The sequence below is a fragment of the Aquarana catesbeiana genome, linkage group LG04 (genome assembly GCF_042186555.1).
Source record: "Aquarana catesbeiana isolate 2022-GZ linkage group LG04, ASM4218655v1, whole genome shotgun sequence".
Classification (NCBI taxonomy): Eukaryota; Metazoa; Chordata; class Amphibia; order Anura; family Ranidae; genus Aquarana; species Aquarana catesbeiana.
Window position 1 is genome coordinate 141,391,148 of NC_133327.1, and position 12,994 is coordinate 141,404,141.

Consider the following 12,994-nt stretch of genomic DNA (forward strand, 5'->3'; position numbering starts at 1 on the left):
ACCCTTCATCTTTCATGCCCTGATTTTAACTTTTTACGGAGAGTTTTCCATGTAGCACCACCCTTTAGCCCCTGTCTTTAAGTGACCTAACGGGATCTAAATTCTGGTTCTTTCTACGTTTCAAAGATCACTGTGAGCCTATCGGGGACATTCCACTCCAAAGTCTCCCCCACAGGGTGTTCTCAATGACACAAATGCCTAAAGTGGTGAACTTATCCTGTAAAGAATCTCTTCTTGGTATTCATAGGGACAAAATGATGTTAAGGACCAGGAGTTCCTTCTTGTGTAAGGTAGTGTCTGTCTTCATCTCATCCAGGATATTCTTCTCCCATCCCTCTGTCTGGCTCCAGTTAAACAAAAGGAAATTTCCCTCCATTGTTTAGGTGTGGTTCAAGCTGTTTCTAAGGCCCCTTTTACTCAAGCCTGTCCGTTTTTCATGTGGATCCGAGCAGGCCACACATTGACTGCTATGGGCAGGCAGATATCAGCGAGATATGTTCGCTGATACCCGCCTGCCATCTGTTCCGACTAGATCCGCTCAAAACGGAAGGATGGTGATACGTTCGCCATCCGTCTATCGGATCGGATGAGATCGAATGAAAATGGACAGGCTGTCCATTTTCTTTCGATCTCGCCATAGAGAAAAGCGGGGCTCTGACAAGTCCGTCCCTGCACAGTGAGCAGAGACGGAGCTTTTATCTACCTGCTCAGTGGGGATCAACGGAGTAATCCCATGCTGAGCTGGCGGAGTCCGTACAGCGGATCCTCTCCATGTGAAAGGTGCCTTAGCCACTACTTCTTCATGAAGACTTTTTTAGGTGTTTTGAGCAGACCAGCATTCAAACTTGTGGTCTTAAGGATTGGTTTCTGTATTTTCTTCTCAAAGAGCAGTCTACTAGATCTGTGAGTGCTACTTAGGCCGGCCATAGATGGTGTGAATGACATTTGCACGATTCCCCCATCAACACAGACAGTGCTGACAGAAGACCGTGATTATCACTAGCAGCCACTTGCGGTAATTGCAAGCGAATCCAGCAGGCTGGTTGTATCCATGTTGTTTGATCAGTTTAACTTGGTACATTCAGCCTTGCCTATTAATGTTTCAATTCTCGGCCGGTTCCGGTTTTGGATAGAACGGAGAGGGATTAGAACACCTGTCAGTTTTTATTGATGTATGTGTTCCCGTTTAAGAGATTTACCCTCACTAATTGTCATGTTTATTGTTATTGTCGAAAGTAAAATTAAAAGAAAATTCCAAATTTTGGGTTAACACCAGAACAGTAATAGAGGGAGAATCTTCCAATGAAGACATTAATTCTGGTGACACCACAGGATTCCCTCACTTTGGAGGGATTTCCTCTCACTTCCTGTTTTGGCTTTGGGACAGGAAGTGAGAGGGAAATCTCCCCCATGGGACATAGATGGTAAACTAAAAAAAAAAAATTGACAGGATTTCTAACCCTCCCTTACACTACCCAAAATTAAAAAAAAGTTTTGCCTTTAGTTCTACTGTAAAGGACAAGTTCACATTTTAGACAAAAATAATAAATGCACATTTTTTTTGGAGCCTGCTGGTGCCATGCAGGTCTCCAGCAGAACTGCCAGTGTATCTGTGTGCCCACACATCCCTGACGGGCAAGCAGATACTTTCTGACAGGAAGAGAGAATGAACTACCATGGCGCTCCACAGCACCGTGGTAGTTCATTAAAAACTACAAGCGACAGCTGCAAAGGCTGCCGGAACCTTGTGGTTTTCCATTCACAAGAGACTGTGAATGAGTGATACATTTTTTTAAATTGTGACAGCTGGAGGAGATGATCCCCGCTAGCTGTCAGATCGAGGAGGTGTGGGGGCCGATCTGTTCATAGCATGTTACTTGTCACACTCCAAATATGGGTGTAACATGTAACCTGTCACGATACCTGAACTTTTCCTTTAAATATATTTAAATAATGACCATGTGGGATTAATACATTTTTCTGTAAAATAGTGTATGGATATACCATGCCTAGTGCAAAACATGTCGGAACAGAACTTGTTCCTGCTGACTATTTTAATAAAGATTAATATTTTGCATCTCGGTTTGCAGCCTTCAGCCTCTTGCACACTGCAGCTTGAAAGCTCAGTACAGCTTTTATTTTTTTTTTTACTGAACTAAAATACTAAAAAATACTAAAATACAGCTCATTAATTGTAATTTACCTATGCACACAGGCTTGTAAACAAACATCGTGCATTCCTAAGTAAAAATAAAATTGAAAAGCCTGCATTTTTGGTCAGTAATTTACACCTCATGCTCACAAATATGCGCGATTGTGCGCAGATGACCGTTTACATACTGCAGAACAAGAACGCGAGAATAAGTTTGCATGAAAGTGCATGCAAAATTTGCATGACGCATATGCCTTCAAATGCATAGGAGTATAAAGTCTGAAAAAGTAGATGCTCAAACAGGAGTATCATGTGCAAGAGGCCTTCCTGTTGCTTGTACAAATATTAGTCTTTGTTGCTATGTTGCCCACCCCTATGTTGGACTGCTTTTGGATATTCAGTATAGATCTTATACAACAGTATAAGAATTCTAAGAATTATTGTGTCGCTCAATGGACGTGAAAGAAAATAGGATTTTTAAACTCGCTGTAAAATCTTTTTCTTGGAGTCCACAGAGGGACATGTGTCTCTCCTCTCTGTGTTTATTTTCATGCCCTAAGTACTGCTTTGCTATAAATCTGAAGCTTGATGGTTGTGGACGGGATTATGCTTTGCTAGCCAATAGATTATTTTTTTTGTCACCAGCTTCTGCTTCTCAGGTAGGCAACAGTATAACCTCACAGTTGAGAATTCTGGCAATTAATGTGTCCCTTAGACTCACAAGAGAAGGCTTTTACGATTATTACAATAAGCCTGTTTTTTTGCCATAGAATTTGGCCCTTAAGTTCTGAGAGTTGCATCACTGTGCCCTACAGCACAGATCTTTTTTTTTTTTTTCCCCCTTCTGAACACTTACTGGTCTCCCCCCACCCCCCCCCCCCCCAACTTTTGACTGGGCAGTGGACGAGAAGCAACAGACCCTAGAGCTTGGCCTTCTGTCATTGTGCTCTCTCCTTACCTACAAATGAACTGATTTGATCCTTGTTTCTAGTCTGAGCTCTGCTGTGCAGGGACTACAGGAGGCTGATGCCAGTTCAAATTCAGGTACCTACACTGCTTGAGTTAAAAATGTATTTAATGTTTTGTTGCAAAGGTGAACTGTGGTCTTTCATTTCAAGTTTTTTTGATTTAAAAAATAATTTAACTTGGTATTAATGAATACAGAGCTGCTATTTTTTAAAGCTCCCTGGGGTTCAGCTTTAAGTAACAGTTACAGGTCCTGTCTCTCTCCAAGGCCTTAACTGTCCAACCCATGACTGTGAAAGGAGAAGCAGAAGGCTGATGAGCATATCTTTGTCATTTTGCTTTCTACTATCAGCGTGTTCCTAGTTAGTATATGAGTACTGCAGCACAACAGACTGGCTCCTTGTGCTGCTTCTCCCTCTCCTGGTCTAAGTTCTGCTGTACAGAGACTGCAGAAGGCTGATACTAAGCCGATTTCACGTACTTACACTGCTTGCATTTTAAAATTTATATTTAATGATGTATTCATACAAAGCTGCATTAATTTGTATCTTTTATATCTGCCTGGACTTTAGCTTTAAGGATCAGGAGCCGTTTTGGCGGTAAGGACCTCCCACCGGGTTCCTTTAAAATCCACATGAAACCGATTTGAATAGCTTAGGGTTGTTAGGATTGAGTACCATTCTTTGTGCCCAAAGAGTTAATTTCTATCTTCTGTTTCCTGTTTCCCTTCCTGCCCTTCCTGTGTATGGCTAACCTCTGAACTCTCCCTACAGCCTGTCTGAGTCTCCCCTCTTGGGTCATCATTCTGACACTGCCAGGTGAATCTTGCTCTCCTCACTCTTCTATCATTCTAATTCCTGTATTGTGTAGGGAATGATGGTTGTGTTCTTCCTTAATCTTTCCCTTTCCATTTTCAGATAGAAGTAATATACTCACTCTGTTTATTCTGAATTAAAGAAAAACTCCACCTAAGGGCTGTGGGTAAATGCAGTTGTTAAAAGGGACAGGAAAATATTGCTTATCCACTTTACCCTCCACGTATAAATGTTTGGTGACACTTCTACTGCCAGCTCTGTGTCAGAATTGGGATTTAGACAGTATGGTGTACTGTCAGCTCTGTGTCATGAATTTGGCCTTGGTCTATTATTATTCTTTTCCCATACCCAATATTCCTGGCTGGAGTTTTTCCTGATTCCAGCACCATCCATTATACTTAAAGTGTTAATAAACCCAGAACAGCAAAATCGAACTATTGTAGGTCTCTATATGCAGTAAAGCATGCTTGTTAAATGCACTGTGGAACCTAAGGGGTTAATCCTCCGCATTGTGTAAAAAGGCTGTTTGATCCTATCTTCTCTGATCCTTCCCTTCTTCCACAGTCCCCAAACCATCTCCTGATAGTACAGAGCCTTGGGGGGAAGCTGCACATGCTCAGTTTGATGTGTATTGCTAAAGAGTTTTTTTTTTTTCTTGGAAGAGTGCATGTGATCATCACAGGACAAATCGGCACTGTTTAGACAGAGGGTCAGGGGTCCTGCAGCCTCATAGGAAAATTGGGAGAGAATGAAAACTCCTACAAGCTTTAAGCTTTCACCAGACACTGATAGAAGTCATGAGACTGCTCTAACTGCTAACTATTTAGCAGTTTTTATTTACTAAAATAATGTATTTCCATATTTTGTCTACTGTGGGAGACCAGATATAGTGAATGCAGGGTCCTGGGTTTAGTAACACTTTAAGTTTCTTGCTGCTTTTTATGCAGCCATGAAAAAATAAAGTTTAAAGCCTCATTCACACAGGAATCCTACAGTGTAAACCCCCATGAGGGCTGTGTTTGCCAACATGGGGATGCACAGGTATTCTGTACATTCCTGTTTAGGCAGTCCTGTTCATGTCAGTTTGGACGCAGTCTCTGCATGGAAACATCCGCTGCTCCCTTTTTGACAGTGGTGTGGGTTCTCGATCCAGAATGCAGACAGTGTATGTTTGGAGTCCTGAACCTGCATGGCTGTTGAAATGTGAGCAGCGGCTGTGCCCAATTGACATGAATGGGACTGCCTGCATGGGGATGCACAGAACACCTATGCATTCCTGTGTGGGCTAACGCAGCCCTCTCGCGGGTGTACGCTGTAATATGCCTGTGTGAACAAGGTCTCAAAATGTCGATTGCCATTTCAGTTTATAAACTCATTTACTACTTGATAAGATTGAGCAGCTAAAATGTTTGCTCTGTGTTGGAAGTGTCTTACTAGTTCAAATTGCCTTAAAAATCGACAAGTACGTATTGTACTTGCCTGCAGACATTAGTCTTGCTTTTTATGTAATTAAAGATATAAGTTTGCATTCCTGATTTTAGATGTGGATGTTTTGACTGAATGGGCTGCTTTTTTTTATTTTATTTATTTTTAATAAAAAGACAGAATTTAATATTGTAGCAAACTCATCTTAGTCATGGATGGATTTGCCGTTGTGAGAAGAGGTCTGGTTAGTTCCTAGTGTAATATTTAGTATATGTACAGCTAAAGCTAGAATTTATTTTTAAAGACCTAGGGAGAAAAAAATAAATTAAAACTGTCATTGACTGTCTTTTTGCTGTTCTTTTTGTAAATTCTTAGAATTATTTAATTTATAAACTTGAAAGTAGCCTGGTCCGAGGTATATTTAGGTACGCAGTTTAAATTATTCCAAGGGCATGATTATTTCATATATTTTGAGCTTTTTTTTCTGTATTCTGATCACCTATTGTTTCAAAATTTGCACTGAAAGGGAAGAGAAAAGTAGGCTGGGCCTTATTTAATATTCGGGAGGAGTTCACCACCTTCTTTTGTTGGGATATAAGGGAGTGTGGTACAGTATTAACATATGCTAATCTCTTTCAGGAGACGGTCTATACCCTCCTTTCCATCATCCCAAGACTGTGCAGATGCTCAGGCTGGTGGTAATCAGGAGGTACGAGTTCCAGTTTCTGCTCTCCACTCATTTGTAAGTATTCATAGCTGCTTGTCTACATTTCATATGTTCTTGGTTTGCAATGTATTTGAACATCTTGGCTATTATTGTGATTTATTTATTTAGGGTCTTGCTTTACTGTGAAGCGAGGGGGGTCAGTGATGATTTGTAAAAGGTGTGATGGCACTCTGATTCGCTCACAGCCCATTCATCTCCCAGCAGACTCTGTTTTTGCCTCATATCACTCTAGTTGTGTAGTATATGGCACTGGAGACTGCTGACATAGTTGGATACTCGTTATGCAGTGTTACCTGAAGTATAAGGTAATGCAGCCAAAGCAGTAATCCCACATACATTTTTAAGGAGACTTGGGAGTGCAGGTGGAATCTTTTGCAGTGCATGATCAATCATAAGTTTTCAATCTGAGACCTGCGTTTTTTTTGTTTTTTTTTCTGCTTTTTTCTTTATAATAACAATATAGGGTTCAATGCATATACAACACCATGCCACTGTAAAATACATTTTTATAACAATAGTGGATGCTTATGTTAAAGTTCCAGAGTTTATTGCAATTTAATACGTTTGGAATAAAGTTTTGCAGTGTAATATTCTTCTGCACCAAGCTAACCTGTAGCCCAATTTCCCACAATGCAGTTAACCTTTTCTCCACTGAAATAACAAATAATGTAAGATAAGAGATGGCACTCAGTTACATAGATAAAGTTAGTGGTAAACATCCCAGCCCCATCAAAGTATGAGAACTTATGAACCTGTTTTTTGTATGTCCCTTTGATGAGTTTTTATGTACGTGTAACTTAGATTTATGTTTAGTGACAATGTATTTGCTGTGTTCTGAAATGTTTTTAAATGTAGTCATGGGTTATTATTGACACCCCCATAATTTTGTTTCTAAATAACTTAACAAAGGATGCTCATGATGGAGAAGTTAATGCTGTCCGGTTCAGCCCAGGCTCTCGATTATTGGCTACAGGTGGAATGGACAGGCGGGTGAAACTATGGGAGGTTATTGGAGGTAAGTTCACACTTATCCAGTTAGCATAAAAACAAGACATTTACTGTTGTATGCGACTTTTCTATGATGCTTCTTAAAGTGGCTGGGAAGGTTTAGAAGTTACCTTCAAGCTTTCTGGAAGGTTAAAAACAATCTCTTGCACAAGAAAACCTACCTATGATAACCGCCTTCTGAACAAATTACTGACTATGCTAATTTTATCTTGAAAGTTTTTGTAAATCTGTTTGCTAACAAATCCCTGGAGTCTAGAGATGTCTCACCTGCCAGCCTATGCTAGGTAGTTGGGTGTTTGAGGGTAACTGTTGTAGTTACTTTGGTATACTGCTTTGATGAGCTTTGCACTCGCCTATTCTTTGCATAAAAAAAACAAAACAAAAAAAGCAAAAAAAAAACAAAAAAAGCCCAGCCCACTTTGCTGTGTTTGCTGTAGATTGTTTGTTTCTTTTCTGGGGATAGTGCAAAGCTTGTTAAAATCCTTGTACTATATCTGTGTGTGGGAGTTAAGCAGAGATGGTGCTTCACTTTAAAGGGAAAACACAACACATGAGCTCAAGATGGGTTCCAGCTAGGGATGCTTCTAGCCTTCACGTTATTGTTTGTAGCTTTCTTTTTCTTAGCGCATGTGCAGCAAAACGTCTTTTTTTACTCCTAGTTGTAGATAGAGCGGGGAAGGCTAGGACTGCTGTCATATTTTTATTGCAGTTTGTACTCTGTAGCAGATGTGTCTCTTACATCCTTTTTGATTGACACTCACAGTAAGGCCCCTTTTACACTGAGGCGTTTTAGCGCTAAAATTACCGCCTAAATACCGCATGAAAAACACCCCCCATGTATCTCAGTGTAACCTTTCACACTGAGGCATTGTGCTGGCTGTGCGTTGGAAAAAATCCTGCAAACAGCTTTTTTGGAGCGCATAAAATAGCGCTGTAAAAACGTCTATCCCAATTGAAATGAATGGGAAACGCTGTAAAACCGTGGTAATACCACTTTAAAAACGCCCAGAAACTGTGGGGAAGATCACATGACCGCATGGTCACATGTTCAGGTTTGCTGACACTAACGCTTAAAAAACGCTATAAAAACGCGATTAAACCGCATGGGCGTTAGTGCTATTTTTACCGCTAACTCAGTAAAAACGTTGCAAAAACGCGGTAATAACGCTCATCGTTTTTACCGCGGTTTTGCAACGCCTCAGTGTGAAAGTAGCCTAAGTGAGTGGAAATCTATTTAACAAAGCCCTGAATATCTGTAAAATCTGACCGGCTGTAATCCTCCCCCCTTTATATCCAAAACTAAAAAAAATAAAAGTACATTTTTAAAGTGTATGTAAAGGTTATACCTTTTTGCTGTAGGATAGGATGGAAGGATTATCCCTTTGCCAACTTTTCACCACGGTCTGTGAGATTTATCCCTCTATTGGTCCTAGTGACCATTACCACTGAGACACAAAAAAGGGGAAGTCTTAAAGAATGTTACCCCAACATTTTATATTCTTGATATGCGCCTGTTGTACCATGTACTTGTGTTAAAAAATTATCCGGCTTTTTATATATTTCTTGCTTTGTGTGAAATACCTGGTGATCCTGCCAGCCCCCTGCTTTCCTATTTCAAACTGACCGCACTAGGCATGAGAGTACACCCATCTCAGCATGGTTTATTTTTTTCCTGTGTTGGGAACACAGCCTGCCTGTCTTCCAATGATCATAATGATCAGACTTCTGCTGAAAAGTTGTCGCCACCCCCACACCTCTCACAGCTATTAACTGAGAAAATCAGCGTTCTGATGTTTCTCTGATGTTTCTCCACCCTGTCTCTCTAAGCCTATTATGCAGCTGAGAACAGAGGTTATGTGATAATTTATAGAAAAATGTATTTACATTTTTGTTATATCTATACACAAAAGTGTTTTTTTTTTTTTGTTTTTTTGTTTTTTTTTTACAAGGTGAGGGTTCACAGAAGAATTTACCCCCTTAATGACCAGATCATTTTTTGCGATATGGCACTGCGTCGCTTTAACTGACAATTGCGCAGCCGTGTGACATTGTACCCAAACAAAATTGATGTCCTTTTTTTCCCCACAAATAGAGCTTTCTTTTGGTGGTGTTTGATCACCTCTGCGGGTTTTATTTTTTACGCTATAAACAAGACTGACCATTTTGGGAAAAAAAAAAATTTTTTTTAACTTTTTTCTTGATCGGTGCAGGCCAATATGTATTCTTCTACATATTTTTAGTAAAAAATCACAACAAGCATATATTGACTGGTTTGCGCAAAAGTTATAGGGGATACATTTATGGCATTATTATTATTATTTTTTTTTTTTTTTACTAGTAATGGCAGTGATCAGCGATTTTTAGCGAGACTGCAACATTGCCGCGGACAGATTGGACTCTTGACACTTTTTTGGGACCAGTGACATTTATACGGCGATCAGTGTTATAAAACCACACTGATTATTGTATAAATGACACTAGCAGGGAAGGATTTAACACTAGGGGCCGATCAAGGGGTTAAGTGTGTCCTAGAGAGGTGTTTCTAACTGGGGGGGGTTGTAATGACTGGGAGTACAGAGAGATCGCTGTTCCTAATCACTAGGAACAGACTATCACACTGTACCCCCTGTTTACGCTTGCAGATCCCTGTTCTGCCTCTCCGTGGAGCGGTTGCGCGTGGCCGAAAGACATCGCCGGCGTCTGCCACACTTATCGGCTCCAGCTCCGCGCCCACTGTATCTATTACACGTACTGGTACGGCGATTCGTGCAATAGAGCCGCCCTGCCGCAGTAAACTGCAGCAGCTGGTCGGCAAGCGGTTAAGTTTTAACGTTGTCATAAGAACAAGTCCTGAGGGGAGACCTTTTCTGTTGCCACTCAAAATCAGGATGTAAAGGAAATCTCCCCAGCAGATCTCATACAGGAAAAAATAACTTGATAGGAGTTTTTACCTTTCCCTATTCTAGACAAGACAAAAAAAAAAGTGTTTGTTTATATGTACACTTTTTAAAGGGGTTGTAAAGGCAGAAGGTTTTTTTTATCTTAATGCATTCTAGCCTTCTGTGTGCAGCAGCCCCCCCTAATGCGTACCTGAGGTCCAGCAATGTCCACAAGTGTCTCAGCCATCCGATATTCTCCTTCCTGATTGCCTGAGACACAGCAGCAGTGTCTTTTGGCTCCTGCTGCTGTCAATCAAAGTCAGCTAGCCAACCAGGGGAGGGGGGGGGCTCCATGTCTGAATGGACACAGGGAGCTGTGACACAGTTTGGGTGCCCCATAGCAAGCTGCTTGCGGTGGGGGCACTAAACGGGTTTATTTTTTTTTTCCTTGGTAAGTTCTGTTGAATTTTACCCATTTAAAGAGAAGTGTAAGTAGATTTAGTGGTCTATGATGAACAGTAAAAGGTCTGATTGCACTTCTGTCACCCTGCAGCCAGTACGCTCCCAGCAGTCCCTGTTTACTTATCAGGCTCAAGTTATGCCTTGCTTTGTTTCCAGGAAATGCTGACACTTTTGGACAGCTTGCTTTATGTATCTCTTAGATTTGCAATGCATAACAGCAAAAGCCTTCCAACATATATGTGAAATATGGAGTATGGTGAACGGGAACTGGACATGCATGATCTTAAATATTTATTCTGAGACCTCGTTTGTCTTTGTATTATGTATTTTTCTTTTAAATAAAATAGTCTCTTAAAGCTGAAATTCTTTGTCATTACAGATAAATGCGAGGCAAAGGGTTCGCTAACGGGTAGCAACGCTGGAATTACTAGTATAGAATTTGATAGTGCTGTAAGTAACCCCCATTTCTGTTTGATTCTGCATATATTTTTTTTGCTCTTCAGGTTAGACACTGTACACTTTTTTTTTCCCCACAATTTTATTGCAAGAAATTTAAACCATGAGGTGCCTAATACATACCAGTATAATTTGTTTTAATTGTTTTTAGGGCTCCTACCTATTGGCTGCATCCAATGATTTTGCAAGCAGAATTTGGACTGTAGATGATTACAGGCTTCGGGTAAGTTTTACAGTGTGTTAGATACTAAATTATTTTAAACTATACGAAGTCTGTGATGACTAGTAAAAGGTTTGATAGCACTGTATGTTTTCAGTATACCTCAGACTCCCAGCAGTATCTGTTTTCCAGTTCTGCTCTAGATGTGCATTGACTGGTAATGAAGTCTGCTGACAAATAGGATAACCCAGACATTCACTGCTCTTTTAGTATTGGGAGCTGTGCTAGTGAGGGAGATCCAACACTAATTTATGCCGTGGGGTCTGATGTGTAAAATAGAAAATACAGTGCATGATATCTTGAAGAGACTGAGACTTCTTGCTTGAAAAGCTTGTGAATTCCATTTTAAGGTTTTACAATGTTTTCCTATGTTGAAGGGAACCTGTGCTTTGCCATTCAGACTTTAATGTTGGTCCCTGATGCTGCTTATATTTAATCTCCTTTGGTCCTCCAACATTTATTTTACCTGTTGGAAGTGGAGAACCCCTTTTAAGTCCCAAGTTTCAGCCTAAAGCTTACACAGGGCTAAGGACTCTTAAATGGTTACCATGTGACATCACTGGTTGCCTGAGTGGCCAGTTGCCAACCACCAGCACTATGTGCTACATTCCTAGTGTCACCTAAGGCTCGCCTGAGTAACTCCTAATACAATTGCTTTGGGCTTGTGTATAGCTTATGACCTTTTGAAAGATATATCTTGACCTGTATTTACCTGATTCCTTTAGCACACCTTAACTGGACATAGCGGGAAGGTTTTGTCTGCCAAATTCTTACTAGACAATGCTCGAATTGTTTCCGGTAGCCATGATCGGACGTTAAAACTCTGGGACCTCCGCAATAAAGTCTGTAAGTAATTTGTTTTTAAGAGAACTGAAAAAAATGTGGGGGCCCCTCCTAAACATTTTTATTGCAAAGTCTGGCTTATATTTATTATCGCAGGTGTATACAGGTTTCTTTGTCTTCCGTTAAGGTACACAGGGACGAAGTAAAATCATATCTCCATTTTTGGTAGTGTCCTAGGTGAGAATGCTTTTTTCCCCTCAGCTCTGCTGAGGTAAACTCTGCCTTATTTTTACTACTGGACCAAAGTTTGTAGTGCTTGCCTGTAATGTGACCTTTGAGGTCTGGGATCTGCTTCTAACTTTTCAGACAACCAGTGTACTGGTTTATTAGCCGTAGAACACTCTACAGGTTCAGGGATACTGCCTTTTTCCAGTCCTTGAAGATTCCCTTGGGAGTATGCCCATGAACGGGATGCAGTAATACTAGAATGTTGCATTAGGAACTGGACTTTGCTCGTTACCAGGTCGGTTAGCTGTAGAGCATTCTCCAGTTTCACAGAAGTGGTATATCCTTGGGTATAACCCAGACTCTGTTACTTCCCTGGTCAAGTATACCTCAGGGAAAATTATTTGAGCACTAAGCTGTGCATATTGGCATTTTCCAGACCTGTGTTTACTGTGCCAGTTTACTACAGAGTGCTATTCAGTTAGAACAGTGGTACCTCCTTCAGTGTAATTCAGTCCCTATGACGCGTATACCTTGGTATACCTTGATAACTGATGTTTATGCTATGAGCTCTGCATTTTGGTACTTTCAGTTAACAGCAGAGTGTTGTCCAGCTTCCCAGTCTTTAGTGTTCTTGTGGCACAGATGCCTTAGAGCAGTGGTTCTCAACCTCTCTAGTGCCGTGACCCCTTGATAAAATTTCCCAAGCTGTGGGGACCCCTAACAGTAAAATTATTTTCGTAGCGTGGGTTGTCAGCCTCCAAGACAAGTAATTTGCGCCCCAAACCCACGGACATTTAGCGCTCCTTGAGTCCCTTCTACTTGTACAGTATTAAACCCCTTATGGTATATTTTAGGATGTACCACTCCTTCTCT

The 12,994-nt window shown here is 40.7% G+C and overlaps 1 protein-coding gene and 3 non-coding genes across 8 annotated transcripts in view; all 4 read left to right on the forward strand.

Moving 5' to 3' along the window:
• Positions 1-12,994, forward strand: part of ATG16L1 (autophagy related 16 like 1) — an 82,010-nt gene that overhangs the window by 36,017 nt on the left and 32,999 nt on the right. For 3 of the 5 annotated variants that reach the window (XM_073625813.1, XM_073625808.1, XM_073625810.1), the window contains 6 exons: positions 3,892-3,936; positions 5,998-6,100; positions 6,995-7,100; positions 10,814-10,884; positions 11,042-11,113; positions 11,836-11,956. In XM_073625813.1, coding sequence (XP_073481914.1) covers positions 3,892-3,936; positions 5,998-6,100; positions 6,995-7,100; positions 10,814-10,884; positions 11,042-11,113; positions 11,836-11,956 — 518 coding nt within the window. The remainder of the gene's footprint in view (positions 1-3,891; positions 3,937-5,997; positions 6,101-6,994; positions 7,101-10,813; positions 10,885-11,041; positions 11,114-11,835; positions 11,957-12,994) is intronic. The other 2 variants (XM_073625809.1, XM_073625811.1) reach the window with 1 other exon arrangement.
• LOC141142076 (small Cajal body-specific RNA 6) lies at positions 6,221-6,497 on the forward strand. Its single transcript, XR_012244320.1, has one exon.
• On the forward strand, positions 10,476-10,738 carry LOC141142075 (small Cajal body-specific RNA 6). Its single transcript, XR_012244319.1, has one exon.
• On the forward strand, positions 11,161-11,426 carry LOC141142077 (small Cajal body-specific RNA 6). Its single transcript, XR_012244321.1, has one exon.